This window comes from Fonsecaea pedrosoi (genome assembly GCF_000835455.1).
Source record: "Fonsecaea pedrosoi CBS 271.37 unplaced genomic scaffold supercont1.2, whole genome shotgun sequence".
Classification (NCBI taxonomy): Eukaryota; Fungi; Ascomycota; class Eurotiomycetes; order Chaetothyriales; family Herpotrichiellaceae; genus Fonsecaea; species Fonsecaea pedrosoi.
The window spans coordinates 1,015,490-1,036,662 of NW_013550614.1; the positions used below are offsets into that span (position 1 = coordinate 1,015,490).

At 52.4% G+C, this 21,173-nt stretch overlaps 8 protein-coding genes and 1 non-coding gene across 9 annotated transcripts; 3 read left to right on the plus strand and 6 right to left on the minus strand.

Moving 5' to 3' along the window:
* Nucleotides 1-849: 849 nt before the first annotated feature.
* Nucleotides 850-4,416, minus strand: Z517_02332 (uncharacterized protein; the record flags this gene model as incomplete). Its single annotated transcript, XM_013431443.1, has 1 exon — nucleotides 850-4,416. One exon carries the CDS (start codon nucleotides 4,414-4,416, stop codon nucleotides 850-852), a length of 3,567 nt encoding a protein of 1,188 aa, XP_013286897.1.
* A 1,112-nt stretch (nucleotides 4,417-5,528) lies between these two features.
* Z517_02333 (uncharacterized protein) lies at nucleotides 5,529-7,340 on the minus strand (the record flags this gene model as incomplete). Its single annotated transcript, XM_013431444.1, has 3 exons — nucleotides 5,529-7,025; nucleotides 7,138-7,260; nucleotides 7,320-7,340. 3 exons carry the CDS (start codon nucleotides 7,338-7,340, stop codon nucleotides 5,529-5,531), a joined length of 1,641 nt encoding a protein of 546 aa, XP_013286898.1.
* Nucleotides 7,341-8,172: 832 nt separating this feature from the next.
* Nucleotides 8,173-8,898, plus strand: Z517_02334 (uncharacterized protein; the record flags this gene model as incomplete). Its single annotated transcript, XM_013431445.1, has 1 exon — nucleotides 8,173-8,898. The coding sequence occupies one exon, from the start codon at nucleotides 8,173-8,175 to the stop codon at nucleotides 8,896-8,898; it is 726 nt and encodes a 241-aa protein (XP_013286899.1).
* Nucleotides 8,899-8,962: 64 nt separating this feature from the next.
* On the minus strand, nucleotides 8,963-10,049 carry Z517_02335 (uncharacterized protein; the record flags this gene model as incomplete). The annotated part of the gene is made up of 2 exons (XM_013431446.1): nucleotides 8,963-9,250; nucleotides 9,306-10,049. The coding sequence occupies 2 exons, from the start codon at nucleotides 10,047-10,049 to the stop codon at nucleotides 8,963-8,965; spliced, it is 1,032 nt and encodes a 343-aa protein (XP_013286900.1).
* A 615-nt stretch (nucleotides 10,050-10,664) lies between these two features.
* Nucleotides 10,665-12,509, minus strand: Z517_02336 (uncharacterized protein; the record flags this gene model as incomplete). Its single annotated transcript, XM_013431447.1, has 1 exon — nucleotides 10,665-12,509. The coding sequence occupies one exon, from the start codon at nucleotides 12,507-12,509 to the stop codon at nucleotides 10,665-10,667; it is 1,845 nt and encodes a 614-aa protein (XP_013286901.1).
* Nucleotides 12,510-14,003: 1,494 nt separating this feature from the next.
* Z517_02337 (uncharacterized protein) lies at nucleotides 14,004-16,011 on the minus strand (the record flags this gene model as incomplete). Its single annotated transcript, XM_013431448.1, has 5 exons — nucleotides 14,004-14,416; nucleotides 14,505-15,214; nucleotides 15,265-15,304; nucleotides 15,355-15,609; nucleotides 15,669-16,011. The coding sequence occupies 5 exons, from the start codon at nucleotides 16,009-16,011 to the stop codon at nucleotides 14,004-14,006; spliced, it is 1,761 nt and encodes a 586-aa protein (XP_013286902.1).
* A 449-nt stretch (nucleotides 16,012-16,460) lies between these two features.
* Z517_02338 (uncharacterized protein) lies at nucleotides 16,461-18,134 on the plus strand (the record flags this gene model as incomplete). Its single annotated transcript, XM_013431449.1, has 2 exons — nucleotides 16,461-17,472; nucleotides 17,524-18,134. 2 exons carry the CDS (start codon nucleotides 16,461-16,463, stop codon nucleotides 18,132-18,134), a joined length of 1,623 nt encoding a protein of 540 aa, XP_013286903.1.
* A 358-nt stretch (nucleotides 18,135-18,492) lies between these two features.
* Nucleotides 18,493-18,580, minus strand: Z517_02339. The gene has a single exon. It is a non-coding gene; the product is annotated as a tRNA-Tyr (tRNA).
* A 439-nt stretch (nucleotides 18,581-19,019) lies between these two features.
* Nucleotides 19,020-21,173, plus strand: Z517_02340 (uncharacterized protein; the record flags this gene model as incomplete). The annotated part of the gene is made up of 3 exons (XM_013431450.1): nucleotides 19,020-19,680; nucleotides 19,741-20,657; nucleotides 20,769-21,173. 3 exons carry the CDS (start codon nucleotides 19,020-19,022, stop codon nucleotides 21,171-21,173), a joined length of 1,983 nt encoding a protein of 660 aa, XP_013286904.1.

The following is a 21,173-nucleotide window of genomic DNA, read 5'->3' on the forward strand; positions in this document are numbered from 1 at the left end:
TACCAGGTCAGATCGTTTCAAGGACCCAAGTACCTGCGCCATGTCGTGTCATGAGACAGTACTTCGTACTGTTTCCGACTCAGCCCCAAATTCCAGATCAGCCCCTAGATATGTTTTGTATGTCATGCATGTCACAATCCGAACGTGCGCACGTTTCGGCACCTGAGGTATACATGTACCTACCTGCCTTGGAAAGAAAGAGACGAGACCCCACGATCAGCCATCAAGCACTCAGCACTCATCAGTACCACTCACCCATCCTCTCACCCTCTGACCCTCTCAATAACTCACTCGATCAATCAACCGACCAACCAATCAACCCACTCTGCAAAGGGATGACACTCCGGGAATGAAAGTCCGTCTTGCTCGTTTTTCCGACCCTCGACTGAGAGTGCGAGTTCAACCTCATTGATTAGGTGAGTCGCAATCGCAATCGCAGTCATAAAAACATGTACATGTGTATTGTACGTATGTTCGTATGAATGTATGCATCTTCGTATGTACATACGTACATAAATACACACATAACATGGACTGAGAAGACAATGGACGGAACAAAGAGAAGAGATCATTTCAGAAAATGACACCTCTCATGACCAGGATTTGGCTAGATAGACGATGGGATTCGCGACTGTCGCTGTGAGTTCAGGTACGTCGTACTGTATCTAGGCTTTTTGCCTTTGCAATCACGGAGCATGTCACAAGGACGAGAGGGCTCTCAGGTAGACAGTAGACGGTAGACAGAACAGACAATCAAATCGAACCGAAGAAAATCAGGCTAGATGTCTTCAAATTTTGACTATTTTCTGTATAGTATATCCCCTGACCCAGACTCAAATCCCCCTGGGCTCACTCAAGGAACCACCTCTCCATTCGAAACCGCTCGATCAAGCCGCGTTCCAAAATCAGACAATGGCAGTTGATTAGCAGGCTTGGGAATCTCTTGGCCCAGAATTCATAGTAGCCCTTTGCACTGCCGCCGAGCATCTGCTCCTTCACGTCCTCTGGCAAGTCATGGAAGTGGTTCTTCTTATTCCGAATGACCCTCAATAGGTCGATCATCTTGGAACCGCTGTATTTACGCTGTTTGCCCATTTCAGTGAGAAAGGTTTTTGGAAGTGCCCGAAGCCAATCCTTAGATGGCCCGATGACGTTAGGCGCAAGAGATTCCAGGGCGGCGAGCTCGGCAAGAGATTCTTTCTCAGCGGCCGTGCGGATCGCGCTCTCATCAAAGATGTTGGTGATGGAATTTTTCTCCCGCTCGTAGCAGTCAGATACATCGCAGAGGAATTCCAGCTTATCGGCCACATCCCAGAAATAGGGATGACGAAGTACTTGCCCTGTGTCAGGTCGCTCTTTGGGGTTGTGTTTGAGCATTTGCATCACAAGGTCATCGGCGTCGAATTGGTACTCGTACAAGCGCAGGTCTTCGGTGCTGAACTTGTTCTCTTTGATGTTCAAATCTCGGCCAAGGCTGGTGCCCCCAACATCAAAGGGATGACGGCCTTGGGTCATGACATAGTAAAAGACACATCCCAGGGAAAAGATATCGATGGCCTTGGTTGCACGACGGCCTGACGGGCGATCAAGAACAGTACCTTCGCTAGAGTGCGTTGTGGATTTGGAAGTGGTAGTCGAGCTGGAAGTCGGTGCAACGGCCGATCTAGAGCCGACGAGCAGCTCCGGCGCTCTCCACCCTGTTGTGCCAGCGGCTGTATGGTTCGCAGTCGGAGCGAAGGTAGATTCCGGCCCTTCTTCGAGAGGCTTGCATAGGCCAAAGTCAGAAATGACGAATTGGAGTTTCGGCAATCCATTGGTAGGGCGATTGCTCTTAACAGCCTTTACCAGGACGTTCTGAGGCTTGATGTCTCGATGTACCAACTTGAGTGAATGCAGATGTTGGACGCCCTCTGTGATTTGGCGTAGGGTGTCCTTGACATCAAAGCCTTCGGGCAGCTTCACTAGTTCGGGGTACTGAAGGGGTCGCTCAATGAACTGATCCAAAGATGTGGTGAAGCGCTCAAGCGCAATGTAGGTAAAGTGTTGAGACTCCTCCTTTCCGAAGTAGCGGATGACGTGTGGGTTCTCGTCGCTCGACAGCAGGTGTTTGATCTCTTTGGCAGCGAGGCTGTTTGAGGAACGAATCAAACGCTTGACTGCGACTTCCCTGCCGTCCAGTGAGCCAGGAAACACCGCAGTGCCATTGCTTCCACGGCCTAGACATCGGTCTTCCCTGGTGTCGATTCTGAGCTTGCCAACCTGAAGCAGGCCATCCTTGGTGGGTATCTCGGCAACGAGTTGTTCCTTCTCATCCATAGCTTCTGGATCCATTGTCTTTTTACTCTTTTTGTTCCTTTTCCCTCCTCGCTTCCCTCTCTTGGCATGTCGACGGCGAGGCTGTGCACCATTCTCGGCGTTTTCGCTAGGGTTGGACTCTTCCTTGTTCTTTTCGTCCTCTGACTCCCCCTCGGAACTCTCATCGTTGGGTTCAAAAACCTTGACGTTCTTTGCAGGGCTGGCACCCGAGACTGCTGTGCTCTGAGCCCGACTCCTGACAGGTGTTTTGACTACGTCCCCTAGGATTTCAGAGACAACTTCAGCGGCATCTTTATCTCCTGGAACCTCGGTGACTTGAGCGTCTGTGCTAACTGGAGTGGCGGGAGTAGCGGTCGCGGAAGCCCGAGTTTTCTGCACAGCGACTTCTACGCCTGCCTTTCGGAGGAAGCGTTGCATCTTCAACATGATCGGAACCCTCATCTGTAGTCCAACCACAAATAAGAAAATGCTGGCACAGATGATGTTGAAGACGGATAGCAATGGATGGTTGATCACAGGTACCAAAGAAGGCGGGATCTTAGCTTCCAATGCCGCCATTGCCTTCTCAGCCTCCTCAGCCAGATCTGTCGCGGGCGGCGGACCGGATATCGTCAGCCTGAGGGGAGTGAGGTTCGGTTCCGTGGAAAGTACGTGAACACCGACAATTTCTTCCAGATTGCTGTCAAAATCCAACGGCTCACTGTCATAGTTCCAGTTCGAGCTTGCAGGCGATGCACCGCTGGTTACGCCGGGATATGACAACTCGGACATGGCGTACCACACCCCAGACTCGGTTTTGTTTACAAACACCCTCTCAGCACGTTGCATTTCGTTTCTCCAGATTTCGGGAGAGGCCAGGAGAGGCGAATCCGTAGGTCGTGCTAATAAGACAAGCTTGGCCGATTCGTCTCGATTGTCCAGGGGACGGACGACATCAAAAACCCGGGCCACAGGAGTTTCAAACATGTGGGTAAATCGAGGCACCTTGCCCGAGTCGGCAGTGCTGTCAATACCAATGATTCGACCGTTGTAATAGCTCTGGATTTGGTAGTTGTCCAATGGAGCTACATATTGGTCTTGGAGATCGCTGTCTCCTTTGTTTGGAACCCATTCTGCGAATTTGATGGTGCAAAGAGGTTGGGTTGTGATCTTGTGGGATATCTCAATGGTGTACTCGACTCTTCCCAGGTTGATAGTTCCAATTGGATCACATGCAGGGTCATCCAACTCGAAACCACTGAGTCGCCGGCAGCTGCGACCTTGGTCGTCATTGGAGAAGCCCCTGTATTTGTCAAATTGTTGTAAAATATGGCCAGTGGCTGCATCTACCACGTATGCCGTTGTCTCCTGGGACGAAATGGTCACGAGTGGTGGATCATCGACAAACTGCGGCGTTTCGGCTGCAAGGGATCTGACGGTGATTCCTAATCGTTGTAGCCCTATTCTTGGGTCCCGGTGTTGGATGTAGAGGTTGCCATCTTTGCTGGGCTCGACAATGAACATGTAGTCGTCCTCATACTGAGAGCCGTCCACCTCTGGGTCACTTCGGTTCAATTTGTGGTGGATGGTCTGGATCATAGGACTGTCTGGAATGCCCAGTGACCACCTCTCGTTACCGGTCTTCCTGTCACGGGCGTGTATGGTGCCATCAATGGTGGCTAGTAGGACAATGTTCTCCACCTCCCAATCTTGCAGCAGCCGCGCTGAGGAAAGCGCAGAGAGCCCCTGGGAAAAGGACTCGTCAGACTGTGCAAGAGGTGCTCTGACAGCACCACTACTCGGAGAGTCGTGGGCTGGAGCCAAGGCACGGAGCTTGTGGTTTTCGGGGTTTTCATCGGTGCTTCGAAATTTGACAGTGGTGATGTCGTTTTTGAGTAGGGGGATCTCTGCTGGACTGCGGCCAGCTGGAGCGGACGGTCGACTCGAGTCGGAGCGCAGGCTCTGCGTCGAAGCCACCAACCTCTGAGGGGCGTCGGACGGCGGGAGAGATTGAGGGTGAGCCGCAGCTATGAGGAGGAGGAAGATGGCCCAAGTCAAGACGGTCTTTGGTTTCGATCCTCCACGTCGGCCCTTTGGAGGCCGAAGCGGAGGTTTGGCCATAGTCGAGGACGAGAGACTCCAGTGTTGTAGGAGACGGACGGTGAACTTTGACCTATGTCGTGGATGGCATGGTGTCTGGTTCGTCTTGGTGTGGGAATAAAATAAGGAGGGACGAGGGTTTGGCTCAGGTGTAAATACGAGTTTTTGGGAAAGGTGAGAAGTGGGAGCGGTTCGGTCAGCTTACGGATGTTCCAAGCACGAACAACATAACAGTTCCCGAGTAGGTTGTGGGCAGACAGCCACCCACAGGGCTTGGGTGCTGGCTCTTGCTACCCTTATTGCCCTTAGAGTGTCAAGCTCGGGCGACCCGGTGCCTCCCATAGGCCCAGCACAAGGCCTAGAATGTCCCCAGCCAATGCCCACTGATTAACCCTTCGGGTTGACTGCCTGTCCGTATGCAGCCCCGGACGCCATGATCGAATCCTCCCCCTGATAGTGGCCAACGAACCATTGGATTCTCTGGCTTTCGCTCTGCGCCCCGTTCCACCGATGATCTAAACCCAAAACGGTCTCTTGGGACCCGGTGCATGTGTTTCAGGCTGAAGCCTTTTCCCCATCCCATGTTGAACACGGCGAATGGTGTATGAGGTGCAGAACCCTCCTTACTTACTTCTCCTGAAGGCCGCAGATGATTGACAGCGACATGTCGGTGTGTTCGTTGATCTCACGACAACTGCTGAGTCTTTAAAGTGAAGTCCACCCCATGGTTGATACATACTGTGACATGGTGGTACCATGCCACAGACCACGGATCAGTATTCGTAACCCATCGGCATTAACCCTTCGCATCTACAGCGTCCAGCTCCAGGACACTTGTACAGTCCTACACAAATAAATTCAATCAAAACCTCGGTCTCAATTGTGGGAATACTGTTCTCATTCTATGCTGTCATTCGCGATCAGCCGCTCAAAGAACAGCAAGTAAGCCTTCTCTGTTATGCCACTCGGTACCGAGTTCTGTCATTATTAAATCAGTCTCCCTCACATTTTCGGAATGGGACCTTGGAGATAACCCAGGAGGAGAGTACAAGCGCAAGCACCCAGCCCATTAATACATCATGGAACCCCTTCAAATAGAAAGACATCCAAGAAAGAAGAGTGCTGCATTTCGCTCAGAAAAACACCACATACTCGCCCTTCTCATTCCGCTTTATTCTCAACGCCCGCCATAAGTCCTGCTCCTCTTCTATCTTCGAAGTGTTGCTTCGGACATCGTTATGCTTATGCCATCGCTTGAGCATCTTGTGAATGGAATATCCTTTGTCTGAGTCGAGTCCTGGTGCATTGGCGAGGAAACTGCGGCAAGCACGTTTCGTCTTTTCTTCTGCGCCGAACACGACCATTGCACCATTTGTGCTTTTGCGTCTGCCTGCACCGTTGTTATGCTGGTGCATGGGATCCGAGTCCGTGTCAGAGCCAGACTCGTCGTGTTTGTGGTACTCGATGGCTTTGAGTTTGCGTGTCGTGCCTTCGCCTGGCGATCGCGAAGGCGATTCGTCACTATACCGGCGGCGCGAGCGGTGTTCATGTCGAATATTGGCGGATGCAGTACCATTATGTCGATGGACCTTGTGCTTTTTTCTCTCTCGCTTCTCGCCGTCGCGGATTCGGGAGAGACTGTTCCCCTGGTCCGACGAGCTGGCTCTCCTCCGCGTTTTGGTGTTGGCCATCTGGCTCTCGACCTGGCTAGGAAGAAGTGCTCCGCCCACCATTGAAAGCGCTCGAACTGCTCGACCTTTGATCGAGATGCCAAGGCCGTTGGAATCCTCCTTGGTGTGTCGAGTACGTTTTAACGGAGATGTGGGGTCTTCTGGTTTCAAGCTTCGACGAGTCGTGCGCTCTTTCTGGACTACCACGCGTTTGTCGTTGGGATCAGGAGATCGACGGAATGGGTACGACTCATCTTGGGACATCATTCGATTCAACCCACCCGTGAGTCCAGAGTGCACAATCACTGGTGTGTCCGCCTTCACCGCGTCGGCCATCAGGGTGTCCCCTTCCAGCTCGTGGACTTGATCATCCGTGGCGCGCTTCCGCTTCTTTTCACTGCCGCTGTTCGTCCGGCTATGCACCCGTGGTCTTTCCTTTTTGTCTAATTTGGATTTCGTCTCCTTCGCTGCTGGGGTCATGAATTCGAGTGACAGTGTGCTGTTGTTCATGTCTAACCCACCTCGGGGCTTGACTGGTGCTGCACCCCAAGTATAGCCATTTTCTTCGTACTCCTTGCTATGTCGCTCCTCCTCTTCTGCGTTGTGATACCCATTTTGGCTGGATGGCCGACTGCTGGAGAAAATTGACGGAGCGGTCTGCTTCATTGACATTTCCTCCTTATCCTTTGTGAAGCTTATCTGAGGTGTGCCTATTTGACTGCCTTCATCGACCATATAATCAAAGACACTATCACGATTTGAGTCCGGCACGGCGGGAGGAGGAGTGGGAACGTGTGGAGGCGCATCTATATCGAAGTCGTCTTCAACATATGCTGGACGGGGCACCAGAGCCTTTTCGTTCTCTGGCTCGACAATAGATACCGACTTTCGTTTCGCGGCCTTGGAAGGCTTCTCGCGATATAAAGCGCCCTGGTATTTCTGATCTTCGGTGATACATGACTATTTGGGGCAAACCCGGTCAGTGTCAAAAGATGCTCTGCGTAGTCGGGCGCGGTGTATGTAGAAAGGATTCCCCTGTTTGAAGAAGAGTGTGCCTGTGCGTTTCACATACTGTATGTGCTCTGTAGCTCGTGCCTTGAAAAGTCGTCATGCAATCGATACAGGTAAACACGGCGCCCCGGCATTGATTGCGGTGCGGATCGAGTTTCTTCTTGGTCAGGACGTCGCCACAGGCCTGTAGACGGGATGGTTAGAAACCGCAAAGGGTGACGATCCGCTGCGCATGGTGCTGACCTCGCATTGAAAAGAAACCATCTTGCGTGTTGTTGCGTAAGTGGTGAGGGAAATTCCCCCCTCTCAAAAGTTCAGGGCTGCGAGTCAATCAACACGAAAAAAAAAAAGAGACTATGAAGGAGCGGGTCGGGTTGGGCAGCAAGACAAGTTGATCGTCGCACAAGAGCCAGCTCTCGAGCGGGAACGGCGAAGGAGTGTAAAAAGGGCGTCAAATAATGTCAGGAGGGAGAGTTCGGTCTCTTGTCAGAGGGGTAGGATAGTCAGGTATGCGTGAGGGCGTCGCAAACAGGGCCAAAAAAGCGCAGGGTGTTCGCACCATGGATTCATTCCTCTTGTTGATAGCGGCCCCCTTCGCTTGGCACATTTTTTTTATATTTGGAGCCAACATTCGTCACCTGAAGCAGGTCTAGTGGCCCACACACCTTACCGCTTCACTATTAGTTCGGCGCCAGTGCCCGTCCTCCCGACGCCTATCATACGCCCATCATGATTTAATCAGGGGGAACCCAAGCATCAGCAAGCCCATGTTTGAGACCTCCCTCGATCCCCCCAACCGCGTCGCGCCTGGCCATTCATGTCTCGCGCAGGCGCGTTCAGTGGTCATCTGGTCTGACTAACTGCACACCAAGATCATGGAGCGCATGATGGTCTACGAACACCTGGGGTGGGCTCACCGGATAACCCATGGAAAAACCTGATTGTTGTGCACCATCCATCAGGTATTTTGCATATTGACAATCAACATCTGGTGGTGCCAAAGGCGTCTGTTGTAAACACCAGCTACGTCAACACGCAACATTCCCACTGTCAAGTTCGTGCACCCTCGTGCCACTCTTCTCCTTCAAACCAGCCAATGTGCGGCCGTTCCGCAGCGCCCGGCGCAGAGCCCTCGCTAGGTGTGACACCTGAAACAACCCTCTCACAGTCGCATTCCTCTGATAACAGTGCAGCAAAGGGATCACAATCGTTGCAAGCCTTTGTACCCGCTTCCCCCCTTTGCGCCGCTGCGTTCGACCTGGTGACGTCCGCTGCCCTGCCGCTGACGATCGTGCATCACTCGTTGCGGGTCTACTTGTTGGCGAATTGGCTGGCTCAGCGGGAGAAGAGTGAATGGGCAGACAGTGATCTCTTGTTCGTGGCATGCATATGTCATGATATTGGTACCGCCGAGGTGCACAATGGCCCACAAAGATTCGAGGTCGAGGGCGCCGATGCTGCCGCGGACTTCCTGCGCAAGCAGATGAAATCCGAAGCAGAGGTGCACGAGGTCTGGACGGCGATCGCTCTACATACTTCACCAGGCATAGCAGAACGCATCACACCATTGGCTAGGCTGGTGAGGTTGGGTGTCTTGATCGATTTTCGTCCCGCAACTCGGGCGGCCCTGGACGCAGTGGCCTTTGCGGAAACTCTGGAGACCAAACTTCCACGTTTAGAGATCGAGAAGATCTTGGGGGACGCCGTCGTTCACCAAGCTATTCAGAATCCAGCCAAGGCCCCTGCAGCTTCATGGCCGAACAATCTCTACAAGTCATACCTTGAGAATCCAGGATGGACGGGTGTCAATCGAGGCTTTTGAAGGGCATTATATATTCTAGGTTATCTCTCGAAATAGAAAAGTAGAGTTGATCAGTCGTCATTGATCACAATCGTAGCCTCCTTCCAATCGCACCAAAGCAAAGGCTGGTGCAAAACAGAATGCTCGCCAACCAGGTATAGACACCAAACTGTTCAGACGCCATTGGCTGATGAATTGCTGGGACTGGCACGAAATCGGGGTCCACCACCAACATAACCAAAGTGCCGATGGTGCTTACAGCTGCTGAAAAGGCGAAGCCGGGTAGAGATCGGTCGATGATATACCACAGCACAGGATTCGCCAGAGCCAGAGTCAAAGCAACTTGCAGCGTGGATTGCCAGGGAATCCGGCGCTGACACAGTCAGTACATACTGTTTGATGGTGGGAGACAGTATAGGATGGCTCACCACTGCAAATGCAATACCAACAAACGCTCCCATGCTGCGAACGGTAGAGTACCATAATGGGCCCAATCCACTATCGGTCGACGTGGAAGAATTGGCAGCTTCAGGCTCGAGCGCCGTGCTCTTTAGTGACTTTGATTCAGACGACACAAATCTCTCCCAGAAGGAATCGACGAGGGGAAGGGCATTCCCGAGCAAAATGCCAAAGATGCCCCAAGAGACCTGATAATACAGAGAGCTCCGGTCGATGTCAGGCACGGGGACCGGCGTGATCTGTTGAGTCTTGTGGAGGTGGGTGATTAGTGTCCCATAGCCAATCCCGCATCCGAATAATAGCAAGGTCTGCAAGAACAGAGGCACTAGATAGCCACGGAAGCCTTTTCTCTTTACTTTGAGCCGGGGTTTTGTGGCCTCTCCGTTCCAAGTCACTGGACCCCCCGTCGATTCATAGGTGTAGTCATCTATGCTCGGCCTTTTGCTGGGTGTCTGTGCTCCGGTACCCCAAGGTGTAGATGTTTCATCCCGGTTACCCTCTGAGGTGAGAGGAGAGTAAATCCCAAGCAGAGTCGAAGATGTCAAGTTGAGGATTGATCGTGTGCGACTCGGTGGGAGATCAGGCTTTTGCGTCAGAAGCAACTCGGGGTTTGTAGCTTCAGCCGGAGACGGAGGGTGTGAGGAGTCCGTCGAAGCAGGTGTGAGCTCAAATGCTCGTCGAGGAATGGGTCGGTAGACTTGAGGCATCTCCATGATGACCAGGAGGTTTGATGCTTTGAAAGAAAGTGGCACAGACAAGAAACACTTAATGAGAGAGACAATAGGTGGTAGTTCAGCTCAAGTGATTGTGCTAATGTCAATGCAAAAATGGAGAGATGAAGTATTATAATTCAGTCATGATGGTAAGGAGAAAAATGTCAGCCTCAGCCAAGGGGAGATAGAATGAGGAGACCTGAGCAGTTGGGGAGCGGAGTCTTGAGGTCCGTTGTGGTGACAAGCCCACATGAGCATGAGCTGATGAGAGGGAAAGGGTTCTGTAAGTATTTTCTTCTTTCACATGTCCATATGCAAGTTGACATCGGAGGTGCGTGCACCCAAAGGTCACACAACTGCAACAAAAACAAGACTATGCCGAAGTGGGTTGTTGGGGTGTTAGGCACCCAGAGGCACCCAGAGGCGCTATTACGAGTAATACCAATGATGGTCGAAATGATTCGTGGGGAGATGCGGATAAGTCTTGGATAATTCGCCGTAGCAGATACGGCGGAGCGTACGTAATTTAAACTCCGCCATTCCTTTTCTACCTTCTACACCTGCGGTAGGCGCATATTCTTTTCAATGGTTACACTTACACTTGTGATGCTCAATCTATAACTTGGCCTTTGGAGCCGCTGCTGACCGCGTCATGGTAATCTCATCCCAGTCCAATGGCTTCTTGGTGGCTTGAAACGCTTTCAATCCAATGGCTGCTTCACCATCCGGGCGCATCATCTTGTCAAATAGTTGCTTGATCCCCTTGGCTTGCTCTGCGCTTCCGGAATGGAGCCAGCCCAGTCTGACCAATTCTTTGCACATGGTAGACGCTTCCGGACCAGCCACCTTCAAGCGAGCGAGGTATCGATCCAACTCTGTCTGAAGCTGTGTGGGGTCGTCGACAACCTTCGCGACCACGGCTAGGGACCGCAGCTCATCCATCGGTATTGGACGCGCAGAGAGCATGGCCTCTCTGGTGAAAGCGAGCCCCCATTCTCTGACCACATATTTCGAGATGGTCGCTGGACACAATCCTAGTTTAGCTTCGCTCAGAGTGAATGTGGCAGATTTGACTGCGATCCTAACGTCGCACGCAAAGGCGAGTCCAACTCCACCACCAAATGCCGACCCATTGATACCGGCTATCGTCACTTGAGGGGCGTTGTCAATTGCTTCAAAGAGCTGTGTGAGACGCTCGTATTGTGCGTCGCTGACTTCGCTTGATTGCGCAACCGGCGAAGTCCCTTTTCCAAGGTCCATCCCTGCACAAAAGTATTTTCCTTCGGCAGTCAAGACTATTCGAGAGGTTGTGCGATCTTCCCGTGCCCGACGGAAAACGTCCGTCAGATCGTTGATCATGGGAGTGGTCAGAGCATTGCCCTTCTTTGGCTGATTGAGAACCACTTTGAGGTTGACTCCTGATCGGTACAGCCTGATGCTCTCCGTCTCATTGACCAACGTCCAGGTGTATGCTGGGGAGGTTTGGCTCTTTTGTTGCGTCGTACCTCTGGACTGAAGGAGGGCTCGTTTAGCCAGCAGAGCGACTCCGGCGCGGCTCTCGTTTGGTTTCTTCAATTGCTCAGAGATCCAGCTCCCGACTTCCATTAGCTTCGAAAGGTCCACCCCAGTCTCAACTCCGGCCTGCTGGAACAAATACACCAGGTCTTCCGTCGCAGCATTGCCCTTTGCCCCAGGCGCAAAGGGGCAGCCGCCCAATCCGCCGACACTGCTATCGAAGACACGGAGACCACACTGATAAGCCTGCCAAACGTTGCTGACGGCCTGGCCATAGGTGTCGTGAAAATGCCCCGCAAGCTGTGACAGTGGAATGCCGTTGTTCCGGAGATACAGGAGCAGGCTTTCGACGTCGGCCGCTGTGCCAACGCCCAGTGTATCGCCCAGGCTGACTTCGTAGCATCCCATATCCAACAAGGCCCGCACGACTTTCAGAACAGCGGCCTGCGGAGTAGGGCCGTCAAAGGGGTCCGCAAAAATGCACGAAATATATCCTCTGACCGCCAGACCTGCAGCGGTAGCTTTCTCTGCCACTTGCCTCGCCCTTGACAAACCCTCTTCGACAGTCGCGTTGATGTTGGCTTTGCTGAATCCCTCGGTGGCACTCACAAAGACCGCCACCTCGCGCACCGAGTTTTCCATTGCAATCTGCAGACCCTTCAGGTTGGGGATCAACACCGGCAGTCGAAGGTTGCCGTCGAGTAGCAATGTCTTGATGGTTTGGTCCGCGAGCACTTGTCGACAGTCGGCCAATTGCGGGATGGCGCGCGGTGAGACCACGGACGTGATCTCTATTGTATCCAGGCCCGTAGCGCGTAGACGAGCGATGAGCTCCAGCTTCGTGGCGGTCGGGATCGCCGTCTTGACATTCTGCAGACCGTCGCGGGGTCCGACCTCGACGATGCGGACGCCATTCGTCCTCGTATTCGACACACCTCGAGCCATGATGCCTGCACACGTATTTCCACCGAGAGAAATGTTATGCGCAGACACAAACCTCCATCTCGAGAAGGCTATAATATATTCGAAGTTGCTTGCTTTTTGCAATAAGCAACGTACTGTAGGTACAATGTATGTATGTTGGTATGTGTGTACGAGGTAGGTACTAGTGTAATCTAGCCGCCCGCGTCACTTTCCGTCCGGGTTTTGTTGTTTGTTACCTAGGTATCACTGGAATAGCTTGATGACAGGAGGCCGGAAGTGCGAAAAAGGTATGGTGAGGAAGGGAGGGAGGGAGAGTGATTTACAAATCAATCAATAATCCATTCTCGTGAGTGAGTTGAGAGACAAGAGTGAGAAATCAAATCTATGCGGTTCGTTTGCGTGTACTTGGCCCCCCAGCAATTCAGCCTCGGAAGTCCGAGTTCGAGTTCACAATCTCGCTCTGATCCTCGCATTTCTCTTCCCCCGCGCGCCTGCGTGCGCTCCCCATTATTTCCGCTGCCCGGGCCCCCAAGGACCAAAACGCCCTACGTCCGGCAAACTCGAAAGCCGCTTTTCTCCCTCTACGCAGACTTGGAGTGCTGGGTGCCCGGCTGCGAAGGAAAAGTGGAGACCCGGTTGTGAGAGGAGAGCTGGGGACGTGGGCCCGGTCTCGATCCCGTGCCCTCTGTCTGGTACGGGGTCGAGCCGTCGAGCCGTGCTAGGCCGTGCAGGTCCCAGGTCCCAGGTCCCAGGTTCCAGGTCGAAAGGGGAAGTGTGAGAGGGAAGGGAAATGTACCGAGGTCCATTATTACCTACAGCAACCTCTGTGTGCCAGTGTGCCAGTGTGGCCCTGTTGCCGGCACCAGGGGAATACTACGTGACGAGGATTGATGCGAGTCATTATTGTAGTACTAGGTAGAGGCTGTACCGTCCGGGTTCTGGGCCTGTACTTGTATGGGATTCTGTCAAGGAGGAGGGAGGTACAGAGGTAGGTAAATACCCCGAGTATACTTGAAGGTACTTGTACTGGTAGACTTGTATCTGTAGGTGTCCCATCCGTCCGTCCTCACGGTCCTCTTCCGATATACCTTTCTTGGGTACCTACCAACACCTGCACCACCGTATCTCGGTCGCCTCCTTCGTGGCATTCTAGTCGTTCAACCACCTTGCATAAGTCTTGTAAATGGTGTATAATATCTGTATAATCGGTGTTGATTTTGATGGTTGAGGTTGAGGTTGAGAGCTGTATATGTATGCTTGTATTGATATGGTAGGCTCTACAGGTGTGTAGAACATAAGTCAGGGACGGGAGATTGGAGATGGGACATGGATCGACGAGTGTCCAAGAGGCTAGCCCGCAACCCATAGCCAGAGGGATAGTAGATGGAAGTCGTTGTTGTTGTTGTTGTTGTATCCGCAGAGGTTGTATACGAGACAAACTATATATTATGGTCTACCGGCCTACCAGTCTATAGACTCTATGCAGTGTCCAGTTTTGATGCTTTGCAGCAACTCTCACAGCTTCGCTCTCACCGAGTCCAGCTTCTCATCCCCGCCTTTGCCCATCTGCACAAGCCTCTCCCCAATATCTCGGAGAATGTGCTTCATGATCTTCCCGCTGCCGGTCTTGGGAAACTCGTCGCCCACACCTTCATCGCCAATCCAGAACACGTACTTGGGCGCTTTATGGCTCCCCAACGACTTGCGCACCCAGTTGTTGACTTCCTTCCAACCCGGCCGCAGCAGCCGCGTTCTGTTTCCTTCCTTGAGGTCGAGATCGAGACAGCCGGGTCGTGGATGTGCCCGCAGGAACGCGCCGACAACTTCGCCGTACCTGGCGTCCTTGATGGCGACGCAGCTGGCCTCGGCTATCGAGGGATGCTCGGCCAGGCAACTTTCAATCTCGCTCGGGAAGATGTTTTCGCCACCTATTTGTACGCTCATAGGTCAGTCGTGAGTACGCGACAGCTCAATGCATAGAAAAGTACAAATGGGAGCTCGGTCGTGGTGACTTACCGCGAATAATGATGTCCTTGATCCGCCCAGTTACAGAACAGTACCCGTGTTCGTCGATGACACATTCATCACCAGTGTACATCCACAGGACACCATTTTCATCCCTTTTCATCACTTCATCTGTCTTTGCCGGATTGTTGAAGTACCCCCTCTGCAAAGCATAGCCACTTACACAGAGCTCTCCTCGCACTCCACGTGGGACTATGTTTCCAGCGCGGTCGACAATCTTGCCCATTGTATGTGGTAGCACGCTCCCAACAGTCTTGGTTCGTCTTTCTTCCGTGTCATCAAGCGAGGTCATGAACGTCACGGGACTCGTCTCAGTCATTCCATACGCGATGAGCACCCCCTTGATACCAAACTCTGGGTCTAATTGCTTCACCAGCGCCGGTGAAACCGATGACCCTGCAACAAGGCCTGTCTTGACGGACGAGATCTTGTATCTCTTTGCTTTGTTGGCTTCAATCTCCGCAATGAACATGGTTGGTACCCCGAGCAGCGCAGTGCATTTCTCTTCGTTCAGTGCGTCAAGGACGGAGTCAGGATCAAACTGGTCGCAGGGGAACACAATGCTGCTCCCATGAGTGAATGCCCCCAGGAAGCCCATCACAAGACCAAAACAGTGAAACAGCGGGGGTGGACAACAAACGATGTCGGATGGGGTCAACTGCATCTTCATTCCGACGAAGCGGCCATTGTTGATCAGGTTCCTGAGTATGTCAGCACGGTCCATTGCTCAACTGGCAACGGGTCTGATTACCTGTGAGTCAGCATGGCTGCTTTTGGCGCGCCAGTGGTTCCTACCTTGGTCAGTCTGGACTTTCGAAGCCTGCATAGGACCGTGACATACCAGAAGTGAATTGGAGGTTCAAGACATCATGACACCGGACACGGCTCTCTGCTCGCGTCAGTGTCACCTGGTCGACAGTCCGCCCTTCAGAGACAAAAGACGAATAGGGACACAACCCTAAAGACTTGTGTGTCGCGTTGTCGTCGGCTGCCAGAGAAACACAGGGTACGCTTCCCAGTTCCTTGACCACAGCTTCAATGTGCGCAGACAGATCTTTCAGTCGGATCTTTGCAGCGATGAAAAGAAGTTTGCATGCTGCAATTGGAGTTAGACCAGCGTCAGAGAGAGCGAAGAAGATAACTTGCATGTTACACTCAGAGCAGAGACCAGCTCCTTCGGAGTATAAGTGTTGTTCAGGACAATGAAAGGGCAGCCTATCCGCGCAGCAGCAAGGAATGTCTCGATGTACTGATAGCAATTTCCGGCCATGATCGCAATGTTGTCTCCATGCCTCAACCCTCTGGCCAACATCGACTTTGCAATTGCTTCGCTTCGCCTTACAAGATCGTTGTACGAGAGCCTGTGACGTTGCCAGGAGAAGACGGCTGCTGTGTGTTCGCCATATCGAGCAGCCTGTCGATACATGAGTTCCCCCAAAGTCTCTTCCAACAAGGGTGGCCTTTGAGGGCCTGTAACAAAAGAAGGTGCAGACGCCATCGTTGTTGGTGGTGCTGTTGAGTGACTTGCAGGATCAATACTTGCCATTATGCTTCTAGGTGTAGGGGCATTCTGGGAGTCTAGGTAATCACCCTGGTGGATATTGCTGGAGACCTGATATATTAGTGTCATCTGGCCCGACACTGGCAGCGAACATCGGGACCGTGATACTTGGGCATAGTCACCATCCGGACAAACATGTCTCGATCTCTCTTGCGACTGTGGCAGATGTGGAACCCGTTCCGCTCTGGCGGGCCGCCTCGCAAGGGTTGCATTTGGGCTCCGCAACACCGTCGAACCGGGGCAGCCTCGGCCCAACCATGCACGGTACATGTCCAGGGATTGGCCGGTGGTTATGGCGGACTCTCATATCACATCAAACCCCGAAGCTGGTTCCATGAGTCTCGTCTCCAGGTCCGCTCCCCTCTACCTAAGATCCATTCCAAGCCATGTCGCACGCTGAGTCTTTCCCCGTGGTTGAGTCGCTTCTCGATGTGACCAGAGAACCGTATAGGTCGAATCGAGAGGCATGGAAACCGGTGATAGACGAGTTCTCCAGGAATCTACTGAGGACAACATCCGAAGGCACCTCCCAATCTATCGACAAGCATGAGGAAAGGGGACAACTATTGGCAAGAGACAGGATATCGCTGCTGCTAGACCCTGATTCGTCTTTTCTCGAACTGGGCTCTTTTACGGGCTTCGACTTGAAGGATTCCAGCCCTTGTGCCAGCCTCCTGGCTGGTATTGGAAGTATCAGCGGCCGCATCTGCCTCGTTCTCGCGCACATTGCAACACAAAGTGGTGGCGCATGGAACGAGCTGACAGTGATCAAACAAAACAGAGTGACGGAAATCGCCAACGAGAATGACTTGCCGATCGTCGCCCTCGTGCAGTCGGCAGGAGTCTTTCTTCCGCAGCAGTTTCGAGTTTTCCACAAGGGAGGACAGATTTTCCGTGATCTCGCCGTGCGAACCCAGAATGGACAGGCCTCTTGTGCAATTGTCTTTGGCTCCTCCACGGCAGGTGGCGCCTATCATCCTGGGCTGTCAGATTATACTATTTTCGTTGAGAATCAAGCACAAGTCTTTCTCGCAGGTCCTCCTCTCGTCAAAATGGCTACCGGCGAAAGTATCGTCGCGGAAGAGCTGGGAGGGGCTCGAGTTCACGGGACTGTCACCGGCCTTGCGGATCAAATTGCCTTTGACGAGTTTGACGCGGTTCGCAAGGCTCGAGAATGGGTCAGTACGTTATCGGCTCCGAGTCGACCAGCGCAGCCTATGCGTCCACCGCTTGCGCCGCGTTATCCCATCGATGACATATTTTCCATTGTCAATCCCGACGTGCGAAAGCCTTTCGATATGAAAGAGGTGGTTCTCCGGTTGATTGACGAGTCACGTCTGGCGGTATTCAAGCCTGAGTATGGTCGGAATCTGTTGACAGGGTGGGCATATATCATGGGTAAGTTCTGGCGGTGATCCTCGATGTCAAACAAGGACTGAAATGAAATAGGGATGCGTGTTGGAATAATTGCAAACCAGACACCCATCATCAATCCCGACGAAGCATCCAAAGGCACGCAGTTCATCCGCCTGTGCAATCAACAAAACATCCCGATTGCCTTCCTTCACAACGTGACGGGCTTTATGGTGGGCTCCAAGGCTGAGCATGCAGGCATCATCAAAAAGGGGGCGCAATTTGTATCCGCGGTCAGCTGTTCAAAAGTGCCACACATCTCCATTATCTTAGGGGCATCATATGGCGCAGGCAACTATGCCATGTGTGGAAGGTCATATAAACCACGCTTTCTCTTCACCTGGCCAACTGGACGGTGCAGTGTAATGGGACCAGAGCAGCTGTCTGGGGTGATGGCTCAGATTGAAGCTAATAGCGCCCGGAGCAAAGGAGTGGTCCTCAAGCCCGAAGAGGTGGAAGCTAGAGTGCAGCGGTTGCAGCAGGAAGTCCAGAGGGACAGCAGTGCGTATCGGACAAGCGCCTACTTGCTGGATGATGGAGTAATTGATCCGCGGGATACGCGCGATGTGCTTGCAATGTGTTTAGAAGTCGTGCAGACACCGCCAGTGCAAGGGAGTGCAGGCCATCGGGCTTTGGCAAGAATATGAAGACATGGTGATGAGGATGAGAGGAAAAGGTGGAAAAGTGAGAGAAGTGAAGTTCGACGAGCTGTACTTGTACATACATGAAATATCACTAGAGTCTGGCAGATAGATTTTCTCACCTGGCGCTGCAGTCTCCCATAGTTAACATGCGATCTTTTGCTTGTCAGACAGATAACAGTGTCAAACACACGCCTTGACACCGCAACGTTAGGTGCAAAACATGTTGAGTTGAGGGTGGCATTGGCGTCATTACAAGGCTTGGCTTGCACTCCATCACACGACAAAAGCTACCACAGTCACATGCTTAATGCTTCTCAGAAACACAAAAACCAACAAAACTCTCCCCAAAAAAAATTATGAGTCCCCTCGGCCGGAGTCGAGCCAGCGACCTTTCGGTTATATGAAAATCCATTACAGCCGAACGTGATATCCAACTACACCACAAGGGGTTAGAACTTTTTGATAAGTTGTAAGTTGTTCTGAAATCATATCAGACAATTCATTTTGTGAAGCATTTTCGGACTTTTATTATATAAATTAAATTTTTTGCCCTGTGCGCACTAGTCTATATAGAGGTTTTTGCGCCAAGCCTTGTGCTACATGTCGGTAGCCGTCAAATGCCGTGGCGTGCGCATCCCCGCTACTATGCCCGAAGTGGTAGCAACATCTCCAGCCAAGGCGGATTTCTAGCAATGACATGACTTCACAAAGGCAAGTCTTTGAGCTCCCCATTACGATCAGCCTTCATGGATGACAGACGCGAGGCCAAACGAGCACGCCAGGCGTGTCTCAATTGTAGGAGGTAAGTCTGTCCAGTGAATACAAAGCCACGATCTCCAGACAATGGGTGCGATGTGGTATCTGCGTATCCACCACTACGAGCTCACAATGGTTGACAGGAAGAAGACGCGCTGCTCAGGGGAAAAGCCAGTGTGCGCCTTCTGTGCCCGGCTCAATCAGCGCTGTACGTGGGATGGCGACGAAGATGTTTCGCCCGAACGACTCACGGACACGGGCCGAGCTCTATCCTCTTCAGGTACAGCCGCACAGAACGCAAGTCTTGCTGCAAGAGTCGCTTTGCTGGAGTCTCGGCTGAGCTTTCTGGACGCGGACAATGCATTCAACCTATTCGCTTCGGTGTCCCCACCGACGGCAGTCAATCAATCCGTGGATCAACCCCCTGCAGTCGACGACATTGCGCGGACGAATAGCGACTTCACCTTTCTTCCTGATCCGGTAATCTTTCGATCTCTGGTTCAAGTCTACTTTGATCGCTGTCACAACCAACCCTATGCCTTTTTCCACGAAGAGATGTTTCGCCATGACTATGAATCCGGATCATTGCCCGAGTATTTACTCTATGCTTTTGCTGCTGCTGCCTGCCGCTTCTCCGACCATGAGTTCTATCGGCATCGTCGTAGTGAAGCAATCGATGCATATGCACAATCATCATTCGGGCAAATATTCGAACACTCATTTTCCGATGCCGAGAGTTTGGAGCCTTTGATGGTGGTGGCTCTGGCGATATTGGCGGTTGTGGACTTCGCAGGTGAGTTTGGTGAGACGGTAGATGCGAGGCATGCAAGGATTGACACAACATCGTGCAAAGCCGGACGCCCAAAGATAGGCTGGGTGAAGCTGGCTCTGTCGTGTCGGTTCGCACATGCCCTGCGACTCAATGAAGAGCCCGATCCACAGCTTCCTATACACGAACAAGAAGAACGGCGGCGAATATTCTGGTCGGTCTATCTTCTCGATATCCTGATGTCGGTTGGGCCCAACCGGCCCCCTTCGCTTCTCGATGAAGACTGCACTGTTCGTCTACCCTGTCACGAGAGCTTTTTCAGGGATGGGCTCGATGGGGGCCCGGTGCCAACTTTGACCTCGGTGGTCGAAAATCCGTCAGGCGCCAACCACCAAAACCTGGATCCGTTCGCTATGACTATAATCATGGCATCGGCACTAGGCCGCTTCATACGCTTTAGCCTGAAGCGCACTTTGAATACGACTCACGTTCTCTGGGATCCGCGCTCCAAGTATTATGAGGTACAAAGCATTTTATTGTACTACGAAAGCCACTCGCCATGTGCTTTCAGTACCATTTCCGAGGTGCTCAATCGACAACCTTCATTCAGCGAGTCTACCTCACCATCACATGTCAGCCACATTATCTACTCCCACGCCCTCTACCACCTCAATAATTGTCTTCTCAACCATCCATTCATCTTATACCGCTTCTTCCAGGCATATACGGCACCCGTACCTCTAAGTTTCGTGCAAGAGGCACTACAAAGATGCCGAAGACACGCCACAAATCTCCTCGAGCTACTGATCGATCTGGAAACGTACGGCCCGCTCAGCCATCCCAGCTTCTATGGTTATTGTGCAATGGCAGCTGGGGTGATCCACAGCATATACGAGAAGAGTGAAGACGCAGAAGTCGCACAGGCCTCGAGGAAACAACTTCAATCAGCTCTGAGCTTCCTACAACGTGAACCAGTACGGTGGGGACATGTGGGCCACATGGTAAGTGATGGCCACCAACATGCGTCGGTTGTCTTACATGTTATCCCGCTATGCGGCGACAGTGTCAAATGGTAAACAAGTTGAAGAATGTGTACTGATTCAAAGTTCAAGGGTACCCTTCTCCGCTCATTCAAGTTGGATCCCGAAGTTGCCAGGGTTCTCATAAACCCTACGAGCCTGGCACAGAAAATGACCGTGCCACTTGGAAATATGCTGTGGCAGCTCCTCGATTACGCCTGGTTGCCCCACAACATCCGCCCTGGCGAGACAAGGTCTACACTGGCAGATCTTTTGCCAGGAACCGGACACCTGCGGACAAATATCAGTGAGTCCTTGGCTTCAGGCAGCACGAATCTTCCAGGAGACCAGTATAACACAAGCGGTGTTCTACCTGCCACGTACGCTCGTATGCTGGGAGAAGACATGGGCGGAATTTTGGCAGAAGCCATGGGAGACAACAGCTTGCAGGGATTTGCGCGGCCAACCTTTTCCAATGGACCGCCGGCTGCTTTTTGA